This window comes from Ictidomys tridecemlineatus, chromosome 7 (assembly GCF_052094955.1).
Source record: "Ictidomys tridecemlineatus isolate mIctTri1 chromosome 7, mIctTri1.hap1, whole genome shotgun sequence".
Lineage (NCBI taxonomy): Eukaryota > Metazoa > Chordata > Mammalia > Rodentia > Sciuridae > Ictidomys > Ictidomys tridecemlineatus.
In genome coordinates, this window is record NC_135483.1 from 75,384,442 (window position 1) to 75,409,578 (window position 25,137).

A 25,137-nucleotide genomic window follows, 5' to 3' on the forward strand; every position below is an offset into this window, starting at 1 on the left:
AGATCATTTTACTTCTTTCTCTAAAATATAAAAATCATTTGCTAGTGCTTTTCCTTTAATTGTAAATATATGGACAATAATGAAAAAATTGAATTCATTTTCAAGTTATTAAATTGTGGCCAAGAAAATATATTTTTTTACCAGATTACATTGTATTTTTATTTTAAAATATATATTAGTGAATCACATGATCTTTTTCATACACAAATGTTATAGGAAAAAATATTTGCAAGTTTAGTTTCTTAGCTGTAGTTGGTAAGTGTATTCAGATAATTTAAGTAGCTATTATTTCATTATTTCAGACCAACTTTAATACTGTTTTAACAAGAGAAAAATTGAGAAAAGAAAACATAATAAATGATCTTAGTGATAAGTTAAAAACTACAATGCAGCAACAAGAACGGGATAAAGGTTAGTACTGTTTTGTAATATGATTTTTTTAATGAAAATTCACGTGAAGTATTTTCTCAATGCTTATTTCAATTTGGGGGTCTTTCAGATTTGATAGAGTCACTTTCTGAAGATCGAGCTCGTTTGCTTGAGGAAAAGAAAAAGCTTGAAGAAGAAGTCAGTAAGTTGCGTAGTAGCAGTTTTGTTCCTTCAGCTTATGTAACAACAGCCCCAGAACTTTATGGAGCTTGTGCCCCTGAACTCCCAGGTGAAACTGAAAGGTCAGCCATGGAAACAACAGATGAAGGAAGAGTGGATTCAGCAATGGAGACAAGCATGATGTCTGTTCAGTAAGTATGTCGGTCTTATACAGTATTATTTTAAGGTTTTTTAAGTTTGTAGTGCCATTTTGTAAGTTATAAAGCTTGGAAAGGGAGTATTTTTAACTTTACTGATGGCTCACAATCCATATAAAGTGTAATTCAAAAATGCAAAGCATAAACATGTCGGGAGAACTTATAATAGACTATATGAATGACAGAAATAAATCGTATTAAAAAAACCTCTCAGGGCAAAAATATAAGATAGCTACATTCTGTGTGTAAGAGAGGCAGCTAAAGCAAAATGATGCAAAAAAAGTGAGTATAATGTGATAGAAAAATATCTAAAAAAGTGATAACGAAACAAATTTTAGAATTTAAAAACAAATGCTTTAAAAAGCTAAGGAAGAGATTTTATTATTTCCTGTTGAATAACTGGGTAGCTGATTACTACTATACTTTTTTAAAAATTTACTTATTTTAATTAGGTATATGTAACAGAATTATTTTGATTGATTGTACACAACTGCAGCACAACTTTACATTTCTATGGTTTTACACAATGTAGCGTCATACCATATGTGCAGTCATACATGTACCTAGGATAATGATGTCCATCTCATTCCACCATTTTTCCTGCCCCCATGCACCTAAGGACAAGAGTTTAAAGACTAGGTTTCACTAAAATGTGGTTAGTTGTTAATTAAAAGTTGTTTTTTGTTTTTTGGGGTTTTTTTTTCCTTTTCAGTACCAGGGATTGAACTTGGAGGCACTCAACTACTGAGCCACATCCCCAGCCCTATTTTGTATTTTATTTAGAGACAGGGTCTCACTGAGTTGCTTAGTGCCTCGCTGTTGCTGAGACTAGCTTTAAACTCTCCTGTCTGAGCCTCCCAAGCCGCTGGGTTACAGGTGTGCTCCACCACACCTGCCATTAAATGTGTCTTTGATAAACTTCTACAAGCCAAAAATACTTTAAAAATAGAATGTGAACTTTCAAAATTGACCGTTTAGGGTACTTCTCTCACAAGAAACAATAAGGTAAAAGTCTTTATGTTTGGAAATTTGAATACCTAATGGCTAGACATGGATATTTCTTTTTTTTTTAAAGGAGAATTTTTAATATTTATTTTTTAGTTTTCAGCGGACACAACATCTTTGTTTGTATGTGGTGCTGAGGATCGAACCCGGGCCGCACGCATGCCAGGCGAGCACGCTACCGCTTGAGCCACATCCCCAGCCCGGATATTTCTTTTTAGTATTGAATTATTCCAAACTAAAGTGTCAAAAACATAAATGTGACAAGTGATGGTGTGGGAAAAATATATAGCCTCAAGTACATTTATTTCAAAAATGAATTCACTCTTGTAGGAGAAAGAGCAATTCTTATTATCTGGGGAAAATAGAAATTTGAAGACATTGCCTCTAGATATATATGACAAGTTTTGCTTATAATTTCAAAAAATTTACAAATCTAGGTCTAATACACAGAATAGACAATATTGAAACGTGGTCTGCATTTATATTTACATTTCCAAAACCTTATTGAAGAATGTGAAGTTCAAAATTTCAGAAGGCTACAATTAATAACAAATTATTCTTTTACTTACAGAGAAAATGTCCCTATGCTGTCTGAAGAAAAACAGAGGATAATGCTCTTAGAACGAGTAAGTAAAAATTCTCTTCATGAAATACCATGTTGAATGTGTCCACTTTGGGAAAGTATTTAAATAACTTTATTTTGAAATATAGGTTATAGACTACCTCTTTTTTAGAAGTCCTGTCATTTGTGATCCTACTGGCTAAAAGTTGTCAGTATTTCAGGCCTTTCATTTTCATAGTTTTCCAAAGAATTTTTTCTGTATAAAAGAAAAAGGTAGGTGGTTTTAATAAAATAAATATATGAAATAACGGTTTTACTCATCAGTGCAGAATTCAGCAAAATAACATAAATATGAGTTATACATATTTATTTCAAAAATAATTTTTGTAAATCTGCAAAAATATAAAGAAAGATAATGAAATATTGTTTTCAATAAAGATTAATTGAAATGAACAGGAGAAAATTGGCAATAGGGGTTTCCTTCCAGTGGTATACAAAATTGAACACATTTGGCCAATCCTTTAAGATCTTCAACAATATCTTTTGCTTACAACAAGCTTGTTTGGTAAAAATCCATTGTCAAAATCGTACAACTTTGTTCAAATACAGCTTCTATGCTTTTGTTGTTATTAAAGACATAATATAAATGCAAGTTCCTCCACTTACATGAGACCTTAAGCAAATTCTTTGGAGAATAGGTCTCAATTACTACCTATTTCCAGACTCCATGCCTAATATATATAAAGTTAAATAGTGTTTGCCTTATGTAAATGTATCTAAAATTGTTCTCATTTGCTTTAAAATACTAAATAAAATTAAAACAGTTGGAAATTCCGAGTTCATGAAAAATAACATCCCCATTAACTTTTTGTACCAGGACCATACATTTGTTTGAATATAAGAGATTTTTGACAGTCATTCTGTTTATATTTATATAGGTATAAGGGTAAACCACAGGTCTCTTTTTTTTTTTCCACCTGTAGACACTGCAGTTGAAGGAAGAAGAAAATAAGCGATTAAATCAAAGATTGGTAAGTTTTTTCCTAGAAGATTTGATCTTAACATTTTAAAATTATTTACATTATATTTCATTATAAAAACATACCATGTGAAGAATGATGCTTTACTATTAGTATTTGATGAACCATATTGGTCAGTGATTACTATTGATTCAGAGTAATAAAGTCAGGTCAGAGTTGTAACTGTGGATTCATACTTTTTCATGGCTTAAAGACAAATATGTATTGGTGTAAATTAAGATTAGAACTGACCAAGTGAACTACCTTCCTAAGATAACTTTGAAAAAATTGAAAATAGTAGTATTTGACTCTTAAGAAAACTAATTTTTTAGAATTTTATGAATATTTGTGTTTGGGATCTTAGTAATGATTCTTATTTCAGTCAGCAAGTAAAAAATTAGAGCTAGGCCTCATAAACATGCCATTTTTCCCAGATGTGCATAATTTTCATACATTATATCTTTTCATGAATCTTGTAAATACAAATGTCTAAAAGACAAAATTCTCTGTATGGTCTTTTGACCTACCTTGGCTATTCTCTAACCTGTAATTTTTGTTGTTGTTTTTAACCAGTTACTCCAGCTGCCCATTTTACAGCCAGTCACTTATATTAATAAGGAACTTGCTTCGTTTTTTCAAATTCTAGTAATTATGATTTTTATAAGGAAATAGAAACAGTTTAAGGCTTAGGTTCAGTACTTTGAAAAGTTTTGAGTTACTTTTCAGAATTAAGCTTTTTAAATATCTTATAACGAAATATCTGCTTGCTTTCTTATACAACATTGTGATAGCATCAAAATTAGTTTTTGTGGTTCTGCTTTGGGCCTGCTTTGCTTAGAAAAGAGGCATTCTTGCAATCCCTTTAGGCCCACAGACCTTGGAACACAGGCCCCAGGTTATCACAAGATGATGTAATAAATGAATTGAAGAGTGGAACAGTCCCAGCTGAGCTATAGCATCTGCATATCAGTTAGGAAGTACCATTTCTATTTCATCAGAAGAAAAATGAGTTGCTACCACTTGTTTCATTGTTTGTTGATTATTTAAAATAGTCATCTGGTTCTGCACAGTGGTGCCTTCCTGTAATCCCAGCAAGTAGGAGGCTGAGATAGAGCATCACAAGTTCAAGATTAGCCTCAGCAATTTAGCAAGACCCAATCTCTCCCCCTCCAGCCTCTGGGTTTTAAAAAAATAAAAACTGAGGCATCTCAGGACTCAAAAGATGTGAGAAATTCCTAGCTCTTAGAATGTTGTGTTCCTCCTCATCCCATCCCATTTCAATCAGAGTTGTGTTTAAGTATTTTGAGTAAGATATTTTTAAAGATAATTTTGGATTTTGATTTTTCAAAAATGAAATATTTAAAAACTAATATGATAGAATTGTAAAACTTAAAAACTGTGTCTCTCCAATGTAAAAAATGTGATTCTAGTATCAGTTTTTCATTCAACCAAATTTGTAAAAATAACTACATAAGTTAAAAAATGAAGGTAAATTTGCCTAATAAAACTAATAAAATAATTGTGTTATTGAATATGAGTACTGTGCTAGTTTGGATTCTTTCAAGCTGGGATACAGACTTAAATATGATTAATGTTGAAAACATTTTTGCAATGAACACATTTGATGCTGTAAATATAAAGGGTTCATAAACTATTATTTTTTTAGATGTCGCAGAGCATGTCTTCAGTATCTTCACGGCACTCTGAAAAGATAGCAATTAGAGAGTAAGTATTTTATTTTTATTTCATGGGGTTTTTTTTTCTGTGAAAAAAAATTGTATTTTATTTTAGTCCTAATGGTCACTCCAGTCCATGCTCTTTGAGCCAAATTCTTTGTACTTGAAGGTAGTAAAAGCAAATTAGAAAGCAAAGTTTTTCTAAATTGTTATCCTGGAACCATTAGAATTACATCCCAAATTATTGCTATTATGGTATCCTCAATCACAAAAATATTCTGAAGCCTGTTTGGCTATAGTTAGCAGTTCAACTGGTTACTCTTCTTAAATCTCCTATATATCCTTTTAATTTTATATTGGAAAGGCTTGATTTTCCTCATTTTTATTTTTATTGATATGCCACAAATTCATAATACACTATAAAATATTTCAGTTGAATAGTGTAACAATTTTTCTAGATAAGTCAGAGAAATAGTTTATGGACAGAGCACCTTTATTTGATTTATTCATTTTTATATGATGCTGAGGATTGAACCCAGTGCCTCACACATGCTAGGCAAGCACTCTGCCACTGAGCCCAGCCCAATAATTGTTCTTTTACTTGAGCTGTATGAAAGGAGCTGTGCATTGGTAGCAACACATGTATAATGATCTGTCTTTTATAGCTGGTGGGATAAATGCAGAAATTACTGAATTAAATATTTTTAAAGACCCTTTATTTAAACTGTTTACTAAATTTTTGGTTGTCAGATATTTGTGTTTCTGACATTTTATGTCTCATTTGAGGTTTTTTTTTTTTTCATGTGATTTGAAACAGAATGGTAACTGACTTTATTCACTATCAAATCAATGGATTGTTTGTTTATGGTCTTTTGAAGATTAGAGAGAGATGAGCTGTACAAAAAACCTGTTATACCGGATGTGGTAGTTTTTACCTATAATCCCAGTGGTTTGGGAGGCTGAGACAGAAGGATAGCAAGTTTGAGGTCAGCCTCAACAACTTAGGGAGACCCTAAGGAATTCAGTGAAGCCTTAGTTATAAAAATAAAAAGAACTAAGCCAGGTGTGCTGGTGTAAAACTGTAATCCCAGCTGCTCAGGAGGCCGGTGCAGGAGGATTGCGAGTTGAAAGCCAGCCTCAGCAAAAATGAGGTGCTAAGCAACTCAATGAGACCCTGTCTCTAAATAAAATACAAAATAGGGATGGAGATGAGGCTCAGTGGTCGAGTGCCCCTAAGTTCAATTCCCGGTACCCAAAAAGTAAAACTAAATAAAAAAGATCTGGCAATATTGCTCAGTGATTAAGCACCCTTGGATTCATTCCCTGGTTTCAAAAATAATTAAGAAAAAAAAATACATTGATGTTTTTGAACAGCAAATCTATAAAAGCTTTAAAGGGACAGACGCATAATAAGCACATAGGCAGTTGTACTTACTTTTTTGTTGTTACCTTGTTCCATTTCTTCAGACTATATCTTAAGCCAGTAATATCCCTTGACTTATTTTGACTGAAGTAAGCAGTACATGGGCTTAGCTCAATTTGTTTTTATTTGAAATTGAGACTACTACACTTGGAAATTGGATCAGTTCTTTGACACTGACTATAATAGATCTCTCTCTTTGAATTTGTTTTTTGGTATATAATAAATAATTAGGGGGAAAATCCTTCTATGAGTGGATAAACTGTGATGGATATTTTTGTACTCCTGTCTGAGCATTTTTTGTTTTTTTCCTTTCTATAAACATATCACAGAAATCTTATTAAGGAAATTTTTTGTCTTTGATAGTTGTTGGCATCATGGTTTGAACATCTGTAGATGACCAACTCTCCCTTTTGGAGCTGAACAAAATACAAAAGAATGTGTAAATGTCATCTTTAGATTGCTTATAATACTTAATACAATGTAAATACTTTGTAAAAAAAAATGTACTGTGATGTTTATGGAATAATGAAAAGGAAAAAAGTCCATATATGTTGAATAGATGTGCAGTTTTTTCACCAAATATTTTTGGTTCATGGTTGATTGAATTTGCAGTGGATGTAAATCTCCCAAATACAGAGGTCTAATTGTATATACTGAAATATTCAAAATAGGAGGCTTGATGGTAACTCTCTCTTTGGGACAGTAAAATTACTTTCCTTTATTTAGTTTTCAGGTGGGAGATTTGGTACTCATCATCCTAGATGAACGTCATGACAATTATGTATTATTTACTGTTAGTCCTACTTTATATTTTCTGCATTCAGAGTCTTTGCCTGCCCTGGATCTCAAACCAGGTGAGGGTGGTAAGTGTCACATCCATGACTGAAATAATAGTATATAGTAGAGAAAATAAATTTTAAAAGATTTTTCCCCTATTGTATAATCATATAAAAATTGTCACTTAGAAGAACTCTACCTCATTTGTTTTTTTATAAAATTGCTGTATCCAGATTTTTACAATATAGCTTGTGGAGTATCAGAATATATGAGGATTCACACATTTCATAGCCTAGTGATTGCAGAATTATATTGCTGATGCATGTTCATTTGTTTACAAAGACATTACCAATTTTTGGCAAAAAAATATTAAATTTATAAGTTATCTTTTCTGTCTTGAATTTTTTGTAAAAATTTGTTATAGTCAAAAGATATATATATATATTTGTCCAGATTTCACATAATAACATTTTTGCTACATTTGATTTTTTCCTATCTTGTTTTTTATTATACTAGTTAATACTTTTGAAAGGGGAGAGGGCATTAAGCTTTGTTAAGATATTCTAAACAACAATGTCCATCATCTATTTGATCTTTAAAGAACTCAAAAAGGGGCTGGGGATGTGGCTCAAGCGGTAGCGCGCTCGCCTGGCATGTGTGCGGCCCGGGTTCGATCCTCAGCCCCACACACAAACAAAGATGATGTTGTGTCTGCCGAAAACAAAAACTAAAAAAATAAATATTAAAAATTTCTCTCTCTCTCTCTCTCTCTCTCTCTCTCTCAAAAAAAAAAAAAAGAACTCAAAAAGAAGAAAATGGATAACTTGGTTCACTTAGTCAAAGAAGCATTATTTAGAAAAGAAAACAAAAATGTACCCATGTAAATTGGTATTTCTCTTTGGAGAGACCTGTGAATTGAGTCACTGGACTATGCCAGTATTGACATCTCCATCATGGCTATTGATAGTACACTCTTAAAATAGTCATGTACCATGAAAAATGAGAAGATAACCTTACAATTTTTCAATTTTTTTTTCACTTTGAAATAATGATTTTGTTGATTTTTCTTTATGTGTGTGTGGGTTTTTTGGTTGTTATTCTTTTGTTTTTCATTTGTTTAAACTTCGTATTTGAAAGTGATTTTAAATTTGCTAAAATTTCTCATAGTCAAACATGTATGCATTTGTCCAGATTTCACATATTAACATTTTTGCTCCATTTGCATTGTATGTGTGTATTTCTAAATATACAAATAAGCAAATACACAAAAGTGTATACATGCATTTGTTTAATTCCCAGAACCATACATTGCTACATGATGGTTCTTTGCCATTAAACATTTCTGTGTTTAAATTTAGGAAACACTACATTTTTTTAAAATTTACACTACCATGTTATAAAGACTCTCACAAGGCTTTCAGAAAACAATTTAACAACATTAAGTCATAATAAGCCCACCCCTCCCACATTCTTTTGTGGTACTGGGGATTAAACCCAGGGCCTTGTGCTGGAAGGCAAGCCCTCTACCAACTAAACTATATTCCCAGCCCACCTACCTTTTTCCTTTGAGAAATACATGACAGAGAATGCCAGTTGGTGTCATACTATCTCTATGTGGTTGGCAAAAGAGTGGAAGGGGAGCATGGATTACCAGAGTATTTTTGCATCTGTGTTAGTGGCACTCATTACCCTTCTGGCACAAAGGGATTTAGTTTTAGATGATTCTTTTCTATGACACTATGAATTAGCTGTGAAGCACTATTTTACTCTTCAAAATATTTTCCATATTCGGCTCTCCAGATACTTTATCATCTTATCATGTGATAGAACCCTTATAGTTCAATTTCTCATTATTTATTTAGGATATCTTTCAGGCCTATCTTGCCAAATTATTTTTATGGAATAAGTAACAGTTATGTCCTCTGATGGGGGATCACAGGGCTTTAACATAAATAAAATATTTTATTGTCTGAATACCTTTAAAGTCAACTTTACTGTGATAGCTACTCTTGAAATGAATTAAATTAATTAGATTTTCTGGCATTATCTAAATGAGGAATACCTTTCTCATCCCGTCACCATTTTCAGTCTCCCCTTACACAAGAACTACCCTTTTAGACTCATCCCCTTATACAAGAACTACCCTTCTAGACTCAGTTTGTTTTTTAACAGTTGTTTATTGAGCAAAAACTATAGTCACACTGCTGTGTCAGACATTGTGACTATAGGTGTGAGAAAGGTGTAGTTTCTGCCCTTTCTGCCAATGCTATTAAAATTAGTACTCCTCAGAAGCAGTTCTTTGTTTTGATCTTAGAAAGATCAAAGATCAGATCATCTTTGTTCTTTTGATAGGTGGCAGTGTTGAGTTAGCCTAGAGTTCTTAGATTTATTTGTTCATTATTCATATTTAAGATTTATCAGTTCCCCAAACTATGTGAGTTATGTGATTTGATGTGCCATGAATGTTCATTTGGGAAATGAGTTTAAAAAGCTATATGTCACTGGTTGAAAAGAAACATGAATTCAGTTTTATCAATTATTAACCATTTAGTGATTTCAATACTTTTCAAACCTTACATATTCTTTTAGTCATGCAAACTTCATTAGGCTTTTGATTCTGGCATTTCTGTTTTCATGAATAATTATAACTGTACTTTCAAAAAGAGAATAACAATTTGATTCATTAGCTTCAGGTGCATCTAGAAGACCCTGGGTACTTGGAAAAGTAATGGAAAAGGAATACTGTCAAGCCAAAAAGGTAAAAACTATATAATATAAAACTAGGAATTTTATTTATATAGAAATTTATTGATGGTGCTTGACCTTTTAACTTACTTCAAGTGGAGCTTGAATTTAATTAGATTTAGCTTAAGACAACAATTTTAGAAGTATTTATATTATTGGTCTTTAGGTAAAGGTAGATCCACCAACAATCTTACCAACCTATAAAGGAAAACTACTATAGTGTCTATTAAATTACTAATGTTACTTCTACACTATATTACTTCTACACATTGTATAACTGTTGACAACCATGAATTCTGTTTGTACATAGGAGTTGATGTTCAGTTATTTTCATGTCCTACTCCCATTGAAGAAAGCTAGTGTAAAGTATTTGGTGGCTTAAAAATAGATCTGTGGCTAGGCATGTTGGGGTACTTGTGTAATTTGGTTTACTTTTTCAAGTGATTTCCTTTTTTCTTTTCCTTTCAGGCACAAAACAGATTTAAAGTTCCTTTGGGGACAAAATTTTACAGAGTGAAAGCTGTGTCATGGAATAAGAAAGTATAGCTTATGGAAGAAATACTTCGTTCTGTGTCATTTCTGATTTGTCCTACAGTGCTCATTAATCACTCCAGAAACAGCAGGTCATCTTTTGATACAAAAGTCATAATGACAGTATACTTCATTGGTGTGCATCATTTACTTTTTAACTGGCTACATTTTAGGAACAATAAATTCATCAAAACCCTTGGCTGAATTAAAATGGTTTTGGTTTTTGTTTTTTACCCAGATAACTCTAGAAATGCGGACCAAACTGTTCATTTTCTCAAAGGGCATACCCTGTGCATTGTGGCTTATGATTAGCCATATTAATTGCCTGTTAAATATACATTAGCTTGAACTTAGATGTTAAATGTTAGTTATTATTACCAGCATTTGTCCTTTTGTGAAATCAATATCAGAATACTTGCACTCTTTAACACATTCTTTATAAAATGTATAAATTCTAAAAAACTATTTAAAGAGGGGTGTTATTGCATGCAGATAATCATAATTTTGAGTTTGCCTCAGTAGATTACTAAAGCAAATTCTTTCATTTATTTTTTTAATGCCCTTTGATGTTTCAAAAACAAAAAAGGAACTTTGTATTTCGACTGATTTTAAGATCAGCCGTAAATAATCAGCAATCTTCAAAAGCACTTTCAACAGATAGGTCATCTGGGTTCTAAAGGGAGGGGTCTGCGCCGTTGACATTTTTGAATGCAGCACTCAAACCTTCCCAACATCTTGGACTGTTTGGAATAATCATATTGATGAAATCGTAATTCATGGTTGAGTTTCAGAAAAAGATATTCATTGTACATTAACCATTTAGAGGTCATTTAAATAACAAAATATCATATTGTAAAAGACCTGTACAATTTTAAAACAATAAAGATTTGAACCTGTAAATGTGTGTGCCTTTTAAAGAAGGATACATTTTTAATATATTTGAGTGATTGTTGGGAAGTGTGAAAAATTGTTCTGTATTATATCAAAGAGAAACATGTTTATTATGAAAATGTTCTTTACTGTGTAACAGGGTGAAACAGTGTTATGTAGACTAGAACTGTATAAACTAGACCTTCAGAGGAGTTGCCATTGAGTAAAGGTATTTAAATGAGTTGAGTTGAATGAGAGTTGTTTCAGGTTTGTTGCTAGAGAACAGTAACAAAATGATTCTTTTTCAGAAAATATTTAATTTTTAAGTTAAATATTTTTTTAAGTATGTATATCTAATAGTACAAAAAATGGAATAAACATCATAGTGTATAGAAAACTGAATTTGACAACATATTAATGAATAAATGAACAAATGATTTCATACGTTTCTATTTAGTCCTTCCATGACATATTTATGCAAAGAATACTAAAGCAATAAATTTACTTTGTATACAGTGGTTTTTGTTAAGCAGGTTTGGTTGGATCTAAATGAATCTGCTAGGTAGGCCTCTTTTACGTGCCCATTGTGCTGCAGCATTGTGGTATGCTGTAAAAATAGGTCATACTCTTGCCAGGCACCATGGTGCATAGCTGTTATCCCAGCAGCTTGAGAGGTTGAGGCAGGAGGATCATGAGTTCAAAGCCAGTCTCAGCAACTTAGTGAGGCCCTAAGCACCTCATCTAGATCCTGAAAAAGGACTGGAGATGTGGTTCAGTTGTTAAGCTCCTCTGGGTTCAACCTCTAGTACCATTAATGTTGGATGTTGTTACTTGTTTTTCTAATGTCCTGTTTTACATAATATCAATGTTTATATATACCCCCCCTGCAAAAATCTGATTCATGAATTGAGTTGTTAGTTTTGGGAAATTAAAAGCAACCCCTTGAGCTTTGACATCCAAATGCCTGGCTTTGAGTTTCAAATGTAATTTTATTTATTCATCCCACTGAGTCACCTGTGTTGGCCTTGAACTTCAGATCCTCCTACCTCAGCCTCTCAAGTCACTAGGTTTACAGGCATTGTAGTATAACCTGAGTTGTATAAATTTTGTAATCTCATTTGTCTCATGTTTAAAAGGAGGTAATAATTGGACCTACTTCATAAGTTCATTTTGCATATTCAATGAGAATTATGAATGTTAAATAATTTGATCAGTTTCAGGCATATACTAAGCACTCAGTACATGTAGGCTATTTATACAATACAGTCACTAATTGGTCTCAAATACAAGTGTAGCTTTTTATTTTTTGTTGTTTTTTGGGGGAGGAGGTTATATATTTTTTTAATTTTTTTTGCATTATAATTCTTAATACACCAAGTGTAGCTTTATTAAATGATGTTAAATCACATTGACTTCAAATAAACTTTCAAGCATTTGTATGTTATACAGATTATATTCTAAATATAGTGGACAAAAAGCATATAGACTTATATTATTGATGTGAAAAAATTGTCAAGGTATAAAATTTACATGTAAAAACATGCACATATAACTATATACATATATATATACATATAAACATACGTATTACATATGTATATACCAGAAAAAAAACCTCTATTTCTTAGTTTTGCTTCCAAAGTGTAATTTTATTTGGGGGACCACTTTTATGTGGTATGTTAAATTACATGGCTATACTACTATAAGACCGTTTATATTTTAATTTACTCTCTTACATAATAATGAGAATTTAATTCTTTCATAGCCTCAATCCTCTGCACTTTTATCTTTCCTATATGGTGTGTTATTTTTCTAGTTAGTTTACTAAGAATGACATTATGATGAATATTCCCTGCAAAATACCAAATTATGAATACATTTCCTTTCTTGTACAGCTTATGAATTTTATTTGAAGTTTTTCTGCTTTTTCCTTCTTGTGCTGTTATAATTATTGTAACTTTAATACTTTCAAATGCTTTCTCATATTTTATCAACTCACATTTTTCTCTAAGAACTTCATTTTAGAAAAATACTAGTTCTACTTCCAACACTTTGTAGCTTTCTATATTTTAGGACCTTCTTAAAATTTTTTGTTAGACACAATTTCATGGGGTCTCTCTCTTAGGAAAGAATCAGTAAAAAGAATTTTCTGAATCTGTAATTACAATAGGCTTTTACTTGATTGGTTGATTAGCAGGATATAGTTTTTTGCAGGCATTTCTCTGTTGTCACTCCATTGTCTTCTGTCATCCACGTTATTGAGAAATCTGATGCCATTCCATTTGTATGCTTTGACATACTGTTTTCTACCCCTCTTCTTATCTCCCCAGCAATTTTTAGGAGTTTCTTTTTAGTCCCTGTACTAGGAAATTGCATGATAGCGCATTGTAGTTCCCAACCCTAATCATACCTTCTAGGTGATCAGTGAAACCCTTTTATCCAGGGATGCATATCCTGTAACACAAAGGGAATTTATTTTTATTTCATTTTTTCTTTTTTGTTGTTGTTGTTCTTAAACTCAGAATTCTGTTAAAAGTGCAAGCTTTTAGAATTTCATTCCTTGTTTTTATTTCCTATTTTTTATTTAATTGGTATTTCAGTCTTTCTGGGAGTTTCTGCAACACTTTTGTTTTGAGAGATGGGGTCATACTAGCACTGTCTAGCACTGAGCTTGTGATCTTTCTCCCTTGCCCTCCAAGTAGCTGTGATTACAAGAACGTACCAGGGTGACATGCACACATTCAGCTTGTTCCTTTTGAGTAAATTCTTTTTAATATGGTTTGAGGTACAGGTCCATATTCTTTTGCATGAAAATATTCAGTAATTCCAGTGCCTAATTACAAGAGTTTAGTAATAAATTTAAAAATCTGTTCATAATGATCAATCTGGGAGTAACAGTCCTCCATCTTTGTTCTTTTCCAAGGTTGTTTTTGTTTAAGGGGCCCCGATTCAATTCCATATGTTTGATGGAGAGACCCAATCCAACCAACCAGTCTCGACTCCCATATTTTTGCTAAATTGTGGCTCAGTGGTAAAACACCCTGGGCTTAATCTCTAGTACCACCAAAAAACTCTTATGCAATGGCAAGGGCATTCTAAAAAGTGACAACAGAAATCATGGGGTTGGGAATCATAGCACTTCTACCTTGCTTTGATGAAAATAAATCACAGAGAAAAGCCAGATTCAAATTCTGGGAATATGATGGCATTTTTTAAACTATCACATTTCTTTATGAAGGTCTAAAATAACTATTATCGTTTAAGATTTAGATACAAGTTTATAGATGTTCTCAGGGATTAAAAGAAAAAAGTATTTGGTATAAGGATGTCTAATGTCAACCAAACTTGGTAATGAAAATCAAATTTTCACAAATTTATCTTGATAGTTATTAGTGATTACTAGGAAGCAGTTAAAATTGCTTCTGTCCACTAATTGTTAGCTCTTGTGTCATATCTTAGGACATAAACAAGTTGTCCTTAGTCAAAATTTTTTTTAAAAATTTGTATAATTTATAATCTTTATGGGTAAGATGGAAATTTTTTCAAACAATCCTAATAGTGGTAATGAGACTGAATGGTAAGCTTTAACCTATTTGGTTTACATACTTTTTAGGTGTCTCAGGCTTGGAAACCATTTGAGTAAGCTCTACCTTGGAAACCATTTGAGTAAGCTCTACCTCTTCATTCCCAATTTAAAATAAAGCTTAGAAGCAATACCAGTTCTAATGTTAGAAGGAAAGATTAGCAACCCTCAAGATAAAATGCAAGTTTAGTGTTCCATGTACTCCTTTAATAGAAGGCAATAATAGATGTATAAGAATACTAGAAAGACTATTGGAGAAGAGGGAGGGGAACATAAAGGAGAGAAATGAGATTCAGTATGATCTAAATATGTTACTTGTATGTACTAGTATGCCACAATGAAACCTAATATTCTGTTTGTTTATTTATTTATTTTAAGGAATACACCCTAGGTCTGCCTAGGATGAAATACTACTTTTTTTAAAAAAAACCAGGGATTAAACCGAGAGGTGCTTAACTATGGAGCACATCACATCACCAGCCCTAGCCCTTTTTATTTTTTATATTCAGAGAGGTCTCATTAAGTTGCTAAAACTGGCTTTGAACTTGGAATCATCCTGCCTCAGCCTCAGAGCCACTGGGAATACAGATGTACACCACCACACCCGGCTCTTAAACCATTTTAATGGATGGCAACCTTTTCTTTTCGTTCAGGGTTGGGTGCTAAGCCTGTCAGAAACAGGAATCCTTTCAACTATATTAAACTAACATTTAGTGTTGATAGTTTTAGGAATTCCCAACACTTTTAGCTATTTTTACAAACGTTCAGTTTTAGAATTATTTGTTCAGGTTTGTGGAACCTACCTAGTGGCAAAGATAATTCTGACAGTGTAATTCCAAATTGATGTTGTAATTCCCTTTACACTGCTTTAGAAATGTCATAATTTTTAATTCCTTGAACATTCATAGTAGCAATATTACTCAGAAGTTAATGTAGGTGTCACTTGTAATCTCTCTGGAATTCTGTTCTGCCAGTGTTTCCTTACCACTTCAGGCTTCTAACATGAATGCTTAGTTTCTTAAAGGGGTTCTTAAACTTCACTCCTCAAAAAGTGTAAAGTCTTGTAGGCATAAGCCATGTCTACATTCTCAGCAGTTTCTGCCATCATATATTAGAAGTTATGTCTGCACCCAACCTGTTTGAGAAGTATGGCATCTAGAGGTGTCATATAACCTTTAAAGCAGGCTGTTCATTTGCTCACAGAAACCTATTACATTTTTCTTTCTGTCTTCATGCCACCATTCACATAATTAGATCCTTTGTAAAAGCAATACATTTTCATAAATATTCTTTAAATTTAGCCTGTAAGGTCAAAGTATACAAGGAAGCCTTGGCAAGCAACTGACAATGTCAAAGAATCCTCACAGAAAGCTCTTACTAAATAATCAGCACTAAAAGCAATTGTGCATAATTTAAAATATGAGATGCCTTACAAATAATATCTGTTAAATAGTAAGAGCAGTCAAAAATGATACTAGGAACACTGGTTCATGCCTGTGATTCCATTTAATTGGGAGCCTGAAGCAGGAATATCACAAGTTCAAGAATATCCTCTGCAAATTAGCAAGACCATGACTCATACTTTTTTGATATATTTTACCCATTTCTAAAAATTGGTGTACGAAGTGTGCATTCAAAATAAATTTAACAAGGGCCTGGAGATGTGAGTTCAGTCCCCAGTACTACCAAAAGAAAAGAAAAGGTACTCTATAGGGGTATCATCCCTGCCTCGATAATCCTGTAGGGAGGGTGTAGCAGACAGCAATAACTTTACAACTTTGGAATCTCATATTTCTCAGTGGACTTCTACATTAATTGGTGACCAGGAGCACTTATGCTTAAAACTTATGGGAAGGTGGGCTGGGGATATAGGTCAGTTGGTAGAGTGATTATCTTGCATGTACAAGGCCCTGGGTTTGATTTCTAGCACCACCAAAAAAAAAAAAAAAAACCACAGAGGAGCTTTCCAAACAGTAGAATTTGAATTTTTATTACCAACCTGACCGTTTACTGTTACAAATTGAGGTAGCAGAAATCTCACACCATGAACTAACAATTCCTACTTGAAACCATAGAGGCTTTGGATATAATTGGCATTCCAAAAGGAAAAATGTCTCTGCTTTCAGAGCACATGTAAATTGTCATTATTTGAAATACTGTTCACTTCCCTTTTTTATATCAGTGCTACTGTGGTTTCTAAATATCTTCAAACTGTTCCCTAAAATATGTTTCATGAATTAGCAGTACTCACTTTCCCATGGTGTTGCATAAATGCAGACCACATCACAGAGGGTATGTTTCTGGAACAAGCCCCTGAGATATTCATTTGTGGCAAATAATATAGTTGCCAAAAGATATAAGTGAATTCTTTCTCCTTGTTGGAAAACATAATTACCAAAAAGTTGCCTTAGCTGGCAATCAGAGCAAGAATTAGGTAGTGGTCCAACTGCAGTATATCACCTGATGTGTTGACACTTCTCAGTGCTGCTCATGCACACCTACCTCCTCTGTTCTGCTTTCTAGGTCACTTCTATGAAAAATCCTCTACATTTTTTAAAGATAATACCCAAGAAACTGAGTTTGCATTGATGATCTTTGTCATTGTATCTGAATCTAGTCTGTGTACTTGTAAGAAATAAACCTTTTACTCTAAGGAAATAACTTGCACTTGAGGAAACAAGGGAACCAAAAGTAACCAGTTAACCAGAAGTAAGCCACAGCATTGCTCGCACTTGAAGCTTAGAAAATCAGTTGGCTGTGCACTCTTGAGGACAGCATTGGAGCTGTCTGTGGCCCACACTTGCAGTTTTTCTGTCCTTGAGAGGATTTCAGTAGATCTCATCCAAGTTTATCAATAGCCTCACATCATCAATATCCATAATAAATCTTAAAAATACTTGAGTTGAGCATAGCTATCATTACTTGTTTGGTAATTCTCTTTTTAAAAGTTTAGGTATATTCAGAACTTATTTCCTCTGGAAAATCTCAAGGTTTTATGTAGCTCTTGCTACCTACAAATGTAGGTATGATACAATGTAACATTCTGACAGAGAACAGAACATTTAGTTTCTAGAACTAGGTTTGAAATATGGACCTCAAAGGAATGACTGGTTAACCTATGTAGCTTTTTTAGCCTGAGTTTTCTTTCTTCCAGAAATAATCCTTGATGATCTCAGTGAGAAAAAGTAAGTAAAAATGGTATGCATATTAAAAAGTGGAGCTGGAGAAGTAGCCAGTGGTAAAGTGCTTGTCTAGTATTCATGAGGCCTTCGGTTAGATTCCCAGTATTAGGGGGGCAGGAATCTTTACATATCTCTAAAAAGATTCCTAAAAGTTTCTATATGCTTATAAAATACTAACTGAAGTTACAGGGTATTCTTCCTAGGCTTCTCGATCAATATTGTTCTTATTCAGTTTAAAAATAGTTTCAGGAACAGTATACCCTACCCCACCACCTAACTCCACAAAAGTTGAATTATAGCACCTTCAGATATGTGTGACAGATGACATGCATGTACTTAAGGATACAAAGAGGCAATCAAAGCGTCTCTACTCCCTTCCCTGTGTTTTTCCTTGGGATTAAGATTGTGTTCATTTTTCAAAAATAAGTATTTACAAATAAAACATTTCAGTTTCCAGTCTTTCCCCCACCCCCGCCTCCTTCAGTACTGAGGATTGAACCCAACCAGGGGCATTCTAAAGACTTTTTGGTCTTTACCTTGCATATATAGTCAATGTAAACAAATCATAGATTTTTCCAGAGTGATAATTAGCCCAACTTGGCTTCTGTTCACTTACTCTGTTTTCTTAACAGAAACTTTCTTACCGGAATCAAACAGTTGTCATTTTATCAGCTATCATTCATCATGTTTATTAAATTAGATCTAAGAAGGGTTCCTGACATTTTGAGAATACAAGGGTGAATCCTGGGAGATGAGAAGAGCAAACCCTAAGTTCACTTCTTGTGGCTGCATACACTGCTTGATGTGTTTGTCTTTATGTGAACCAGGTGTATTCTGAGATGGGCCTTGGAATTTTCAGAAGGTATTAAATGTTCAGTGACCAGCTATTTGTAGAGAATTGAATTAGATGTAATAGTTCCACTGGATGCTTCAGAGAAGCTGGGACTTAATATTTAAATGAAATTTATTTTTTTCTCAGTTCATTTGGTTCAAGAGAACCACACAAAGTGTACGTAAATATTTCTTGTAGCTGTTTTCCTTCACCAGCAAGAGCTAAAAATGTACTTTCCTAATTAAATGGTAACTTTAAATATTTTTAAACAGCTTTATTGAGATTGCTTGATTCACCCATTTATAAAAGTACATAATCCAATAGTTCTTAGTATGTTCACCGAGGTGCACAACCATCAGCACAATTCCTAAACATTTTTATCACACAAAAAGGAAACATCAGTAGTCATTCCCCCTGCCACTGCCAGTGCCTGTCCTCAAGCTCATGGCCATCTTTGTCCTAATAAAGAGATGGAAAGTTAAGTCAGGGAAAAGAATCAAAAGAACTCTATTAAGACAAAACAATTCTTGTGGCAACCTAAAAATAGCATCTTGGGAAATTACCGTCTCTGCACTTTCAAATCCAATCCTGGTTTGTGCTTACAAGGTAAAATGGAAAACAGTCTACAAATAGATCCATGTATGTATGGTCACCTGATTTACTGCAAAAGAAACTTCAGTTCAGTAGGAAAAGGATGTTCTTTTTAATAAAAAGGTATTGGATAGAAAATAAAAGAACCTAGGAACTTTAAATATCCACAAAATTTATTTGAATAACATACAAATGTATATGAAATGGACCATAGGACTAAAAATGAAAGGCAAAAGAAAACTTTTAGAAGAAAACATTTTTTTTTCCTGGAAAAAGCAAAGATTCTTAAAACTAGACAATAAAAAGTCAATTAATGTAGAAGATTGATGCACCTAAGTTCATGAAAATGATTTACACATATCTCGTTACAATTCTGCCTAACATTGCTCTATGTATTTTTAGACATTATTAGATGAATCTGTGTTCATGATTTGTACATATTCTTGATACATTTGCCCTTTAATCTATTCAACATTCCACTTTGTAAAATATTTTTGAGTTTAAAAATATATTTTGCTTTAAGTGTTTAAATATATTATTTAATATTTAATTGCTATACTTGCTTTCTTTCAGTTTATATTTGCCTGGCATAGCTTTTTTGATTTCTCCACTTTTACCTTCTCTTTTAACTGTCTTTGTAGAAATTATATTGATGAATGCTTTTAAAGAATTTACTATAAATATTGTTATTTTGTCTTAATCCTCTCACCTGATAATAGCAAAATTTTATCCTGCTTCCTCTTTGTGTGTGTGTGTGTGTGTGTGTGTGTGTGTGTGTGTGTGTATGTATGTGTGTGTACCAGGGATTGAATTTAGGGGCACTCAACCACTGAGCCATATCCCCAGCCCTATTTTGTATTTTATTTAGAGACAGGATCTCACTGAGTTGCTTAGTGCCTCATATTTGCTGAGGCTGGTTTTAAACTCGCAATCCTCCTACCTCAGCCTCCTGAATCAATGGTTTATTTCTATTTATATAAAAGTTGTATACTTTAGCTGGGCACCTGTGATTCCAGCAACTTGGGAGATTGAGGAAAGAGGACCACAATTTTAAGGCCAGCCTCAGAAACTTAGCAAGACCCTGTCTCGAAATTAAAAATAATAATAATAATAATAAGGTTGCAGGCAGTGCGGGGGATGCAGTTGGGGCTGATTTTGCTCATTGGTAAAGTATCCCTGAGTTTAGTCTCCAGAATACGGGAGGGGGGGGAATGTTATATACTATTAAAAAATCTTTCTTCCCAGTGACTTGGGAATTAGAGACAGGAAGATTACAGGTTCAAAGCCATTAAGCTACTTAGTGAGACCCTGTCTCAAAATAAGAAACAATTAAACAGGGATGGGGATGTGGCTCAGAGGTTAAGCAGTCCTGGGTTCAATTCTCAGTACCAAAAAAAAAATTATATATATATAGTCTTCTAGTAGCTATGTCTAGTTTATTGAGACCCATTTATATTATTTATGTAGTTCATTTCCCCATAAATGTCTGGCTGTACTTATTTCTATCCATACTTGCTCCTAAAGTCTTAAGCTTACATATCCCTTTGGTTTCTTATGACATTGTTCATATTAATATTTTTCAGAGTTCTTTTGTTTTATTTTGCTTTGTTTTGTTTTTGTTCGATGGTTGTATGTTTTGGTACCCAGGATTCAACCCAGGGTTGCTTATCCACTGAGCCACATCCCTAGCCCATTTATTTTTTATTTTGAGACAGGGTCTTGTAAATTGCTTAGGGCCTCACTCAGTTGCTGAAGCTAGTCTCAAACTTGTGATCCTCTTGCCTCACCCTCCTGAACCTCTGAGACCATAGGCGTGTGCCACCACACCTAGCTTTCAGAGCATTAATTCCAAATTATCTCAATCACCTATGTCTTTTCTAAAATTTCAATGTCTAAGCTGAATAAAGATCCAGGTTCATCATTTTTTCAACCTGGAAACAAAATCCCTCTCTGTGTTTTTACTTGTAAGGTCAGTGAAGTGTAAACAGATAAATACCCTAGCCCAGGATAAGAACCAAGAATTCTATTCATTATTCAGCAATTGTAGTAATAGAGGCAAGTACAAATGCCCTCATCTCATCCTAGCTCGCTCTTCCCATTTTCTAACACAGACTGTATAATACTCCCTGTGACCTCAACTTGAAATCTGTTTTCTTAAGCCCCATCCATTCTTCAGCTCCATCCATCCCCTACTATGTGCACATCAGGGTGGAGGGTCTGTAGTTGGGATCCTGAGTGTGGTTGCAGTAGTCAATCCTCAGAGGAGTCTGACTCTTAATTCTAATGTGCCTGCTGCCTTCTCATATATAGTCTCCAAATTCAAACTTTATAAGCATTAAATTGGACCACTCTTTTCAAGTACTCAATAAATCCCAAACTGTCTTATACTTTTAATTTATCATTAGCATTTGCATATGTTTATCTGGCATTTATTATCCTTTCTGCCTGTCTCGTTAGGCTTAGAGTTGCACAGGCAGGAACCAGGGCTGGCAGAGACTCTCAAACCACATTTATTTTATTCTGAAGTTCTTTATGTCTAGTCTAAATTCATCCTGATAAACTGCAGACAACAGAATCCTTTGTCCATGTCGGCTCACTGGATAAGTATGATAGAAAAAGGGAATTCAGAAAAAGAAAATGGGGGAAAGAGGACCCAGGAGGGTGGCACTTTTAAAGGGTGTGCATTGCTGTGATGGTCAACCACACCCCTAGAAGAGTGGCAATGCTCTTGGGATCCTCCTGCCTCATGTGCTATTTTTAAAAGTTCAAGTTAAATGATGTAGCTTGCAGCATGTGAGATATTTGCATGAAACAGAAAAGAGCAGTTTCATGTCTTTATTGGTGAAAGTGTGATAAATAGGATGATTTATTCTGTGTTTTTAAAAACTAGCTCCTGTTCTGTCTTCTTGGTAGCACTCTTGAAACACCACTTAGGCAATCAACTCCAACTCTGGCATCCTCCCAGCTCTTGGCTACAGGAACCCCAGAAGTAAGTTCTCTCTCCCCTGGGGCTAGAACCATGTATTGAGACTGCAGCAATATCAAATGGAGGAACCTGACTCCACTGAGTCCCTTTCACAAAGCACCAGAGGAAAGAGATCAATTTAGCCAAATCAACCCAGTTTATCAATTTAGGGAAGACAGTTGTACTATTTCTAAAAACAAACAAAAAAATCAACTTAGCTCCTTGGCCCATCCATACCCCCAAAAAACATCCAGATGAACTAAAAATAGGTTTTGTAGACGTTATTTAAAAAAAAAAAAACAAGAACAGTTATAGAATTCATAGAATTAAACACTTAAAAACAGGTGGATTTGTATACATGCACATGAAAGTTAGTCTTCACTAAATATTGGAAAGTTAGTCTTCACTAAATATTCACAAAATATTGGCCTAGTACACAAAAATATTACCTACAAAGATGACAGAGGTTTACTACTAATACAGTTAAATTCAAATTAACAGGAAAATCACTAAGATCAGTAGACAAAGAGGTCAAATTATTTTAAAAGGTCCTAAGAAACAGGGTGTAGTGGTGTGTACCTGTAATGTTAGGGACTCAGAAGATTGAGGCAGGAGAATTGCAAGTTGGAGACCAGGATGGGCAACTTAATGAGGCCCTGTCTCAAAATTTTAAAAAATTAAAAGGCTGGGGATATAGGTCAGTAATAAAGTGCCTGTGGGTTCAATCCCCAGTTCCTAAATATATAAAATAAAAGATGGCAAGAAAGTCTCCAAACAAATCCAAATGTATTTTATTTAATAGAAGAGAATGTATTAAAAGTTGAAACCATCGGCTGGAGATGTGGCTCAAGCAGTAGCATGCTCGCCTGACATGAATGCAGCCTAGGTTATTTAATATCTTATTTTCTCCCTATAATCTTTGCATCTCTGCTTTGTGCTTATAGTGTTTTGAAGGATTCAGTTTGGAGTTTTTGTTGGTGGCGGTGGGTTTTTGTTTTTGCAATGATGGAGATTGAACCCAGGAATGGCTCAGCCCTTTTTAAATTTTATTTTGGGACAGGGTTTCATTAAGTTGCGCAGCCTGGCCTTGAACTTGGGATCCTCCTCCTCATTCTCCCAAGTCACTGGGAATAACGCACAGTTGTGCCCAGCCTTACACTGTTTTTGAGTTACCTGGTAAACAAACACCACAGTTACCTTATGTGCTACCACTTGTGGAAAATCACATCATTCCAAACCTTCATTTGGATAACAACAACAACAAAAAAATCATTAGACTTCGTAATAAATTCAAGAATATTTTGACCATCTCAATCAAACTTGGATGTGCAAATTGCTAGGTCATACCATTGAAGAGTTGGAGAACTACCTCTTTACAAGCCCCAAGTTCTTCAAAACTTCTGAGTACCTGCACTTACTGGCCTTTCCACCCAACTCAAGTGATTTACATTCCTGCCAGGCAGTGCACTGAGAAGCATGGGTGAGGCTCTCCCGAGTCAGTGTCCTTCACTTTCTATCTATGGAAATTTCACCCTAACCCTCCTCCCAGCTTGCCATATTGAATTCACATTCTAAACTCACTGCCACCTCCCAGAAGATCTGGAAAACAAAGTTGGTCTGCTATCCATCACTTGCTCATTCCAGCTTGCTGTGGCCATTGGCCATGACCCAGAAATGTGTCTAAAAAAGCCCAAGGGAGGCCTCAGATTCAATGCCAGTAAAGCCAATGCCTGTGAAATTGTAAATCATGAAAATATCAGAAGAAATGTTTGTTTTATATGTGTCCTATATAGTTTGTGGGCAATTATAAAATTAGCCTATATTTAGGACACAATTTTTAATTGTTTTATGTTTATAAATCATTTCATAAATACATGTACATAAATACATGTACATATCTCAGGGCAGGTAGTCACAAATGTAATGGAAGCTACACACTAAGCGATTTAGAGTCTAGTGTGCTTATTATCACCAACCAACCTGACAAATAAGTGACTGAATAAAAGGGACTCGAGTGTCCCCTGGTTGGCACAGAGGACCAGACCACAGTGACCCAGAGTGTCCATGAGAATGTGTGGAGTGGTATCGTAAAGTACTGCTTCTTAGACGATCACTGACCATTTGAAATGTAGGCCCTTCTGTGGTTCTAAAAGATAATTCTGCTTGCTGAAAAGTAGGAGTTGTTTATTATCTTAGCAGTTATGTGCAAATGTTTGCAATCAAACCATGGAACTAATTGCTAATTTTGCAGAGATGCAAATGTACTGTCTGTGAACAAGGAAAGCCAAAATTAATAAAAACCTTTTAAGTACACTCCTTCGATAGGTCAGAAAAATAAATAAATAGAGCCACCTGACATGCAAAACTGGTGAAAGTGGGTTTTGTTGATTTGGTTAATCGATCAAAGCAGAGTGAGGAAGCTAACAAGTTACCAGTTAGGAGTTAAGAACATGAACTCTAGAACAGGCTATCAGGAGAAAATTCTGACTCTGGACCCTTACCAGTTCTAACCTTTAACCAGTGACCTGTTCCTTGATTCAGTTTCTTCATCTGTGGAGTGAAAATGGCAACAACAATATTTATATCTCAGAGGGCAGTTGTGAGGATGTGAGTGGTTCACATGTAAAGTG

At 34.1% G+C, this 25,137-nt stretch overlaps 1 protein-coding gene across 5 annotated transcripts in view; it reads left to right on the forward strand.

The window, feature by feature from the left end:
- Positions 1–11,796, forward strand: part of Rb1cc1 (RB1 inducible coiled-coil 1) — a 74,626-nt gene extending 62,830 nt beyond the window's left edge. For 4 of the 5 annotated variants that reach the window (XM_005332310.4, XM_013361533.4, XM_040294056.2 and 1 more), the window contains 8 exons: positions 303–411; positions 500–740; positions 2,323–2,377; positions 3,297–3,344; positions 4,999–5,057; positions 7,158–7,294; positions 9,896–9,966; positions 10,422–11,796. In XM_005332310.4, coding sequence (XP_005332367.1) covers positions 303–411; positions 500–740; positions 2,323–2,377; positions 3,297–3,344; positions 4,999–5,057; positions 7,158–7,294; positions 9,896–9,966; positions 10,422–10,499 — 798 coding nt within the window. In that variant the 3' untranslated portion in view covers positions 10,500–11,796. The remainder of the gene's footprint in view (positions 1–302; positions 412–499; positions 741–2,322; positions 2,378–3,296; positions 3,345–4,998; positions 5,058–7,157; positions 7,295–9,895; positions 9,967–10,421) is intronic. The other variant, XM_005332311.5, reaches the window with a different exon arrangement.
- Positions 11,797–25,137: the final 13,341 nt, after the last annotated feature.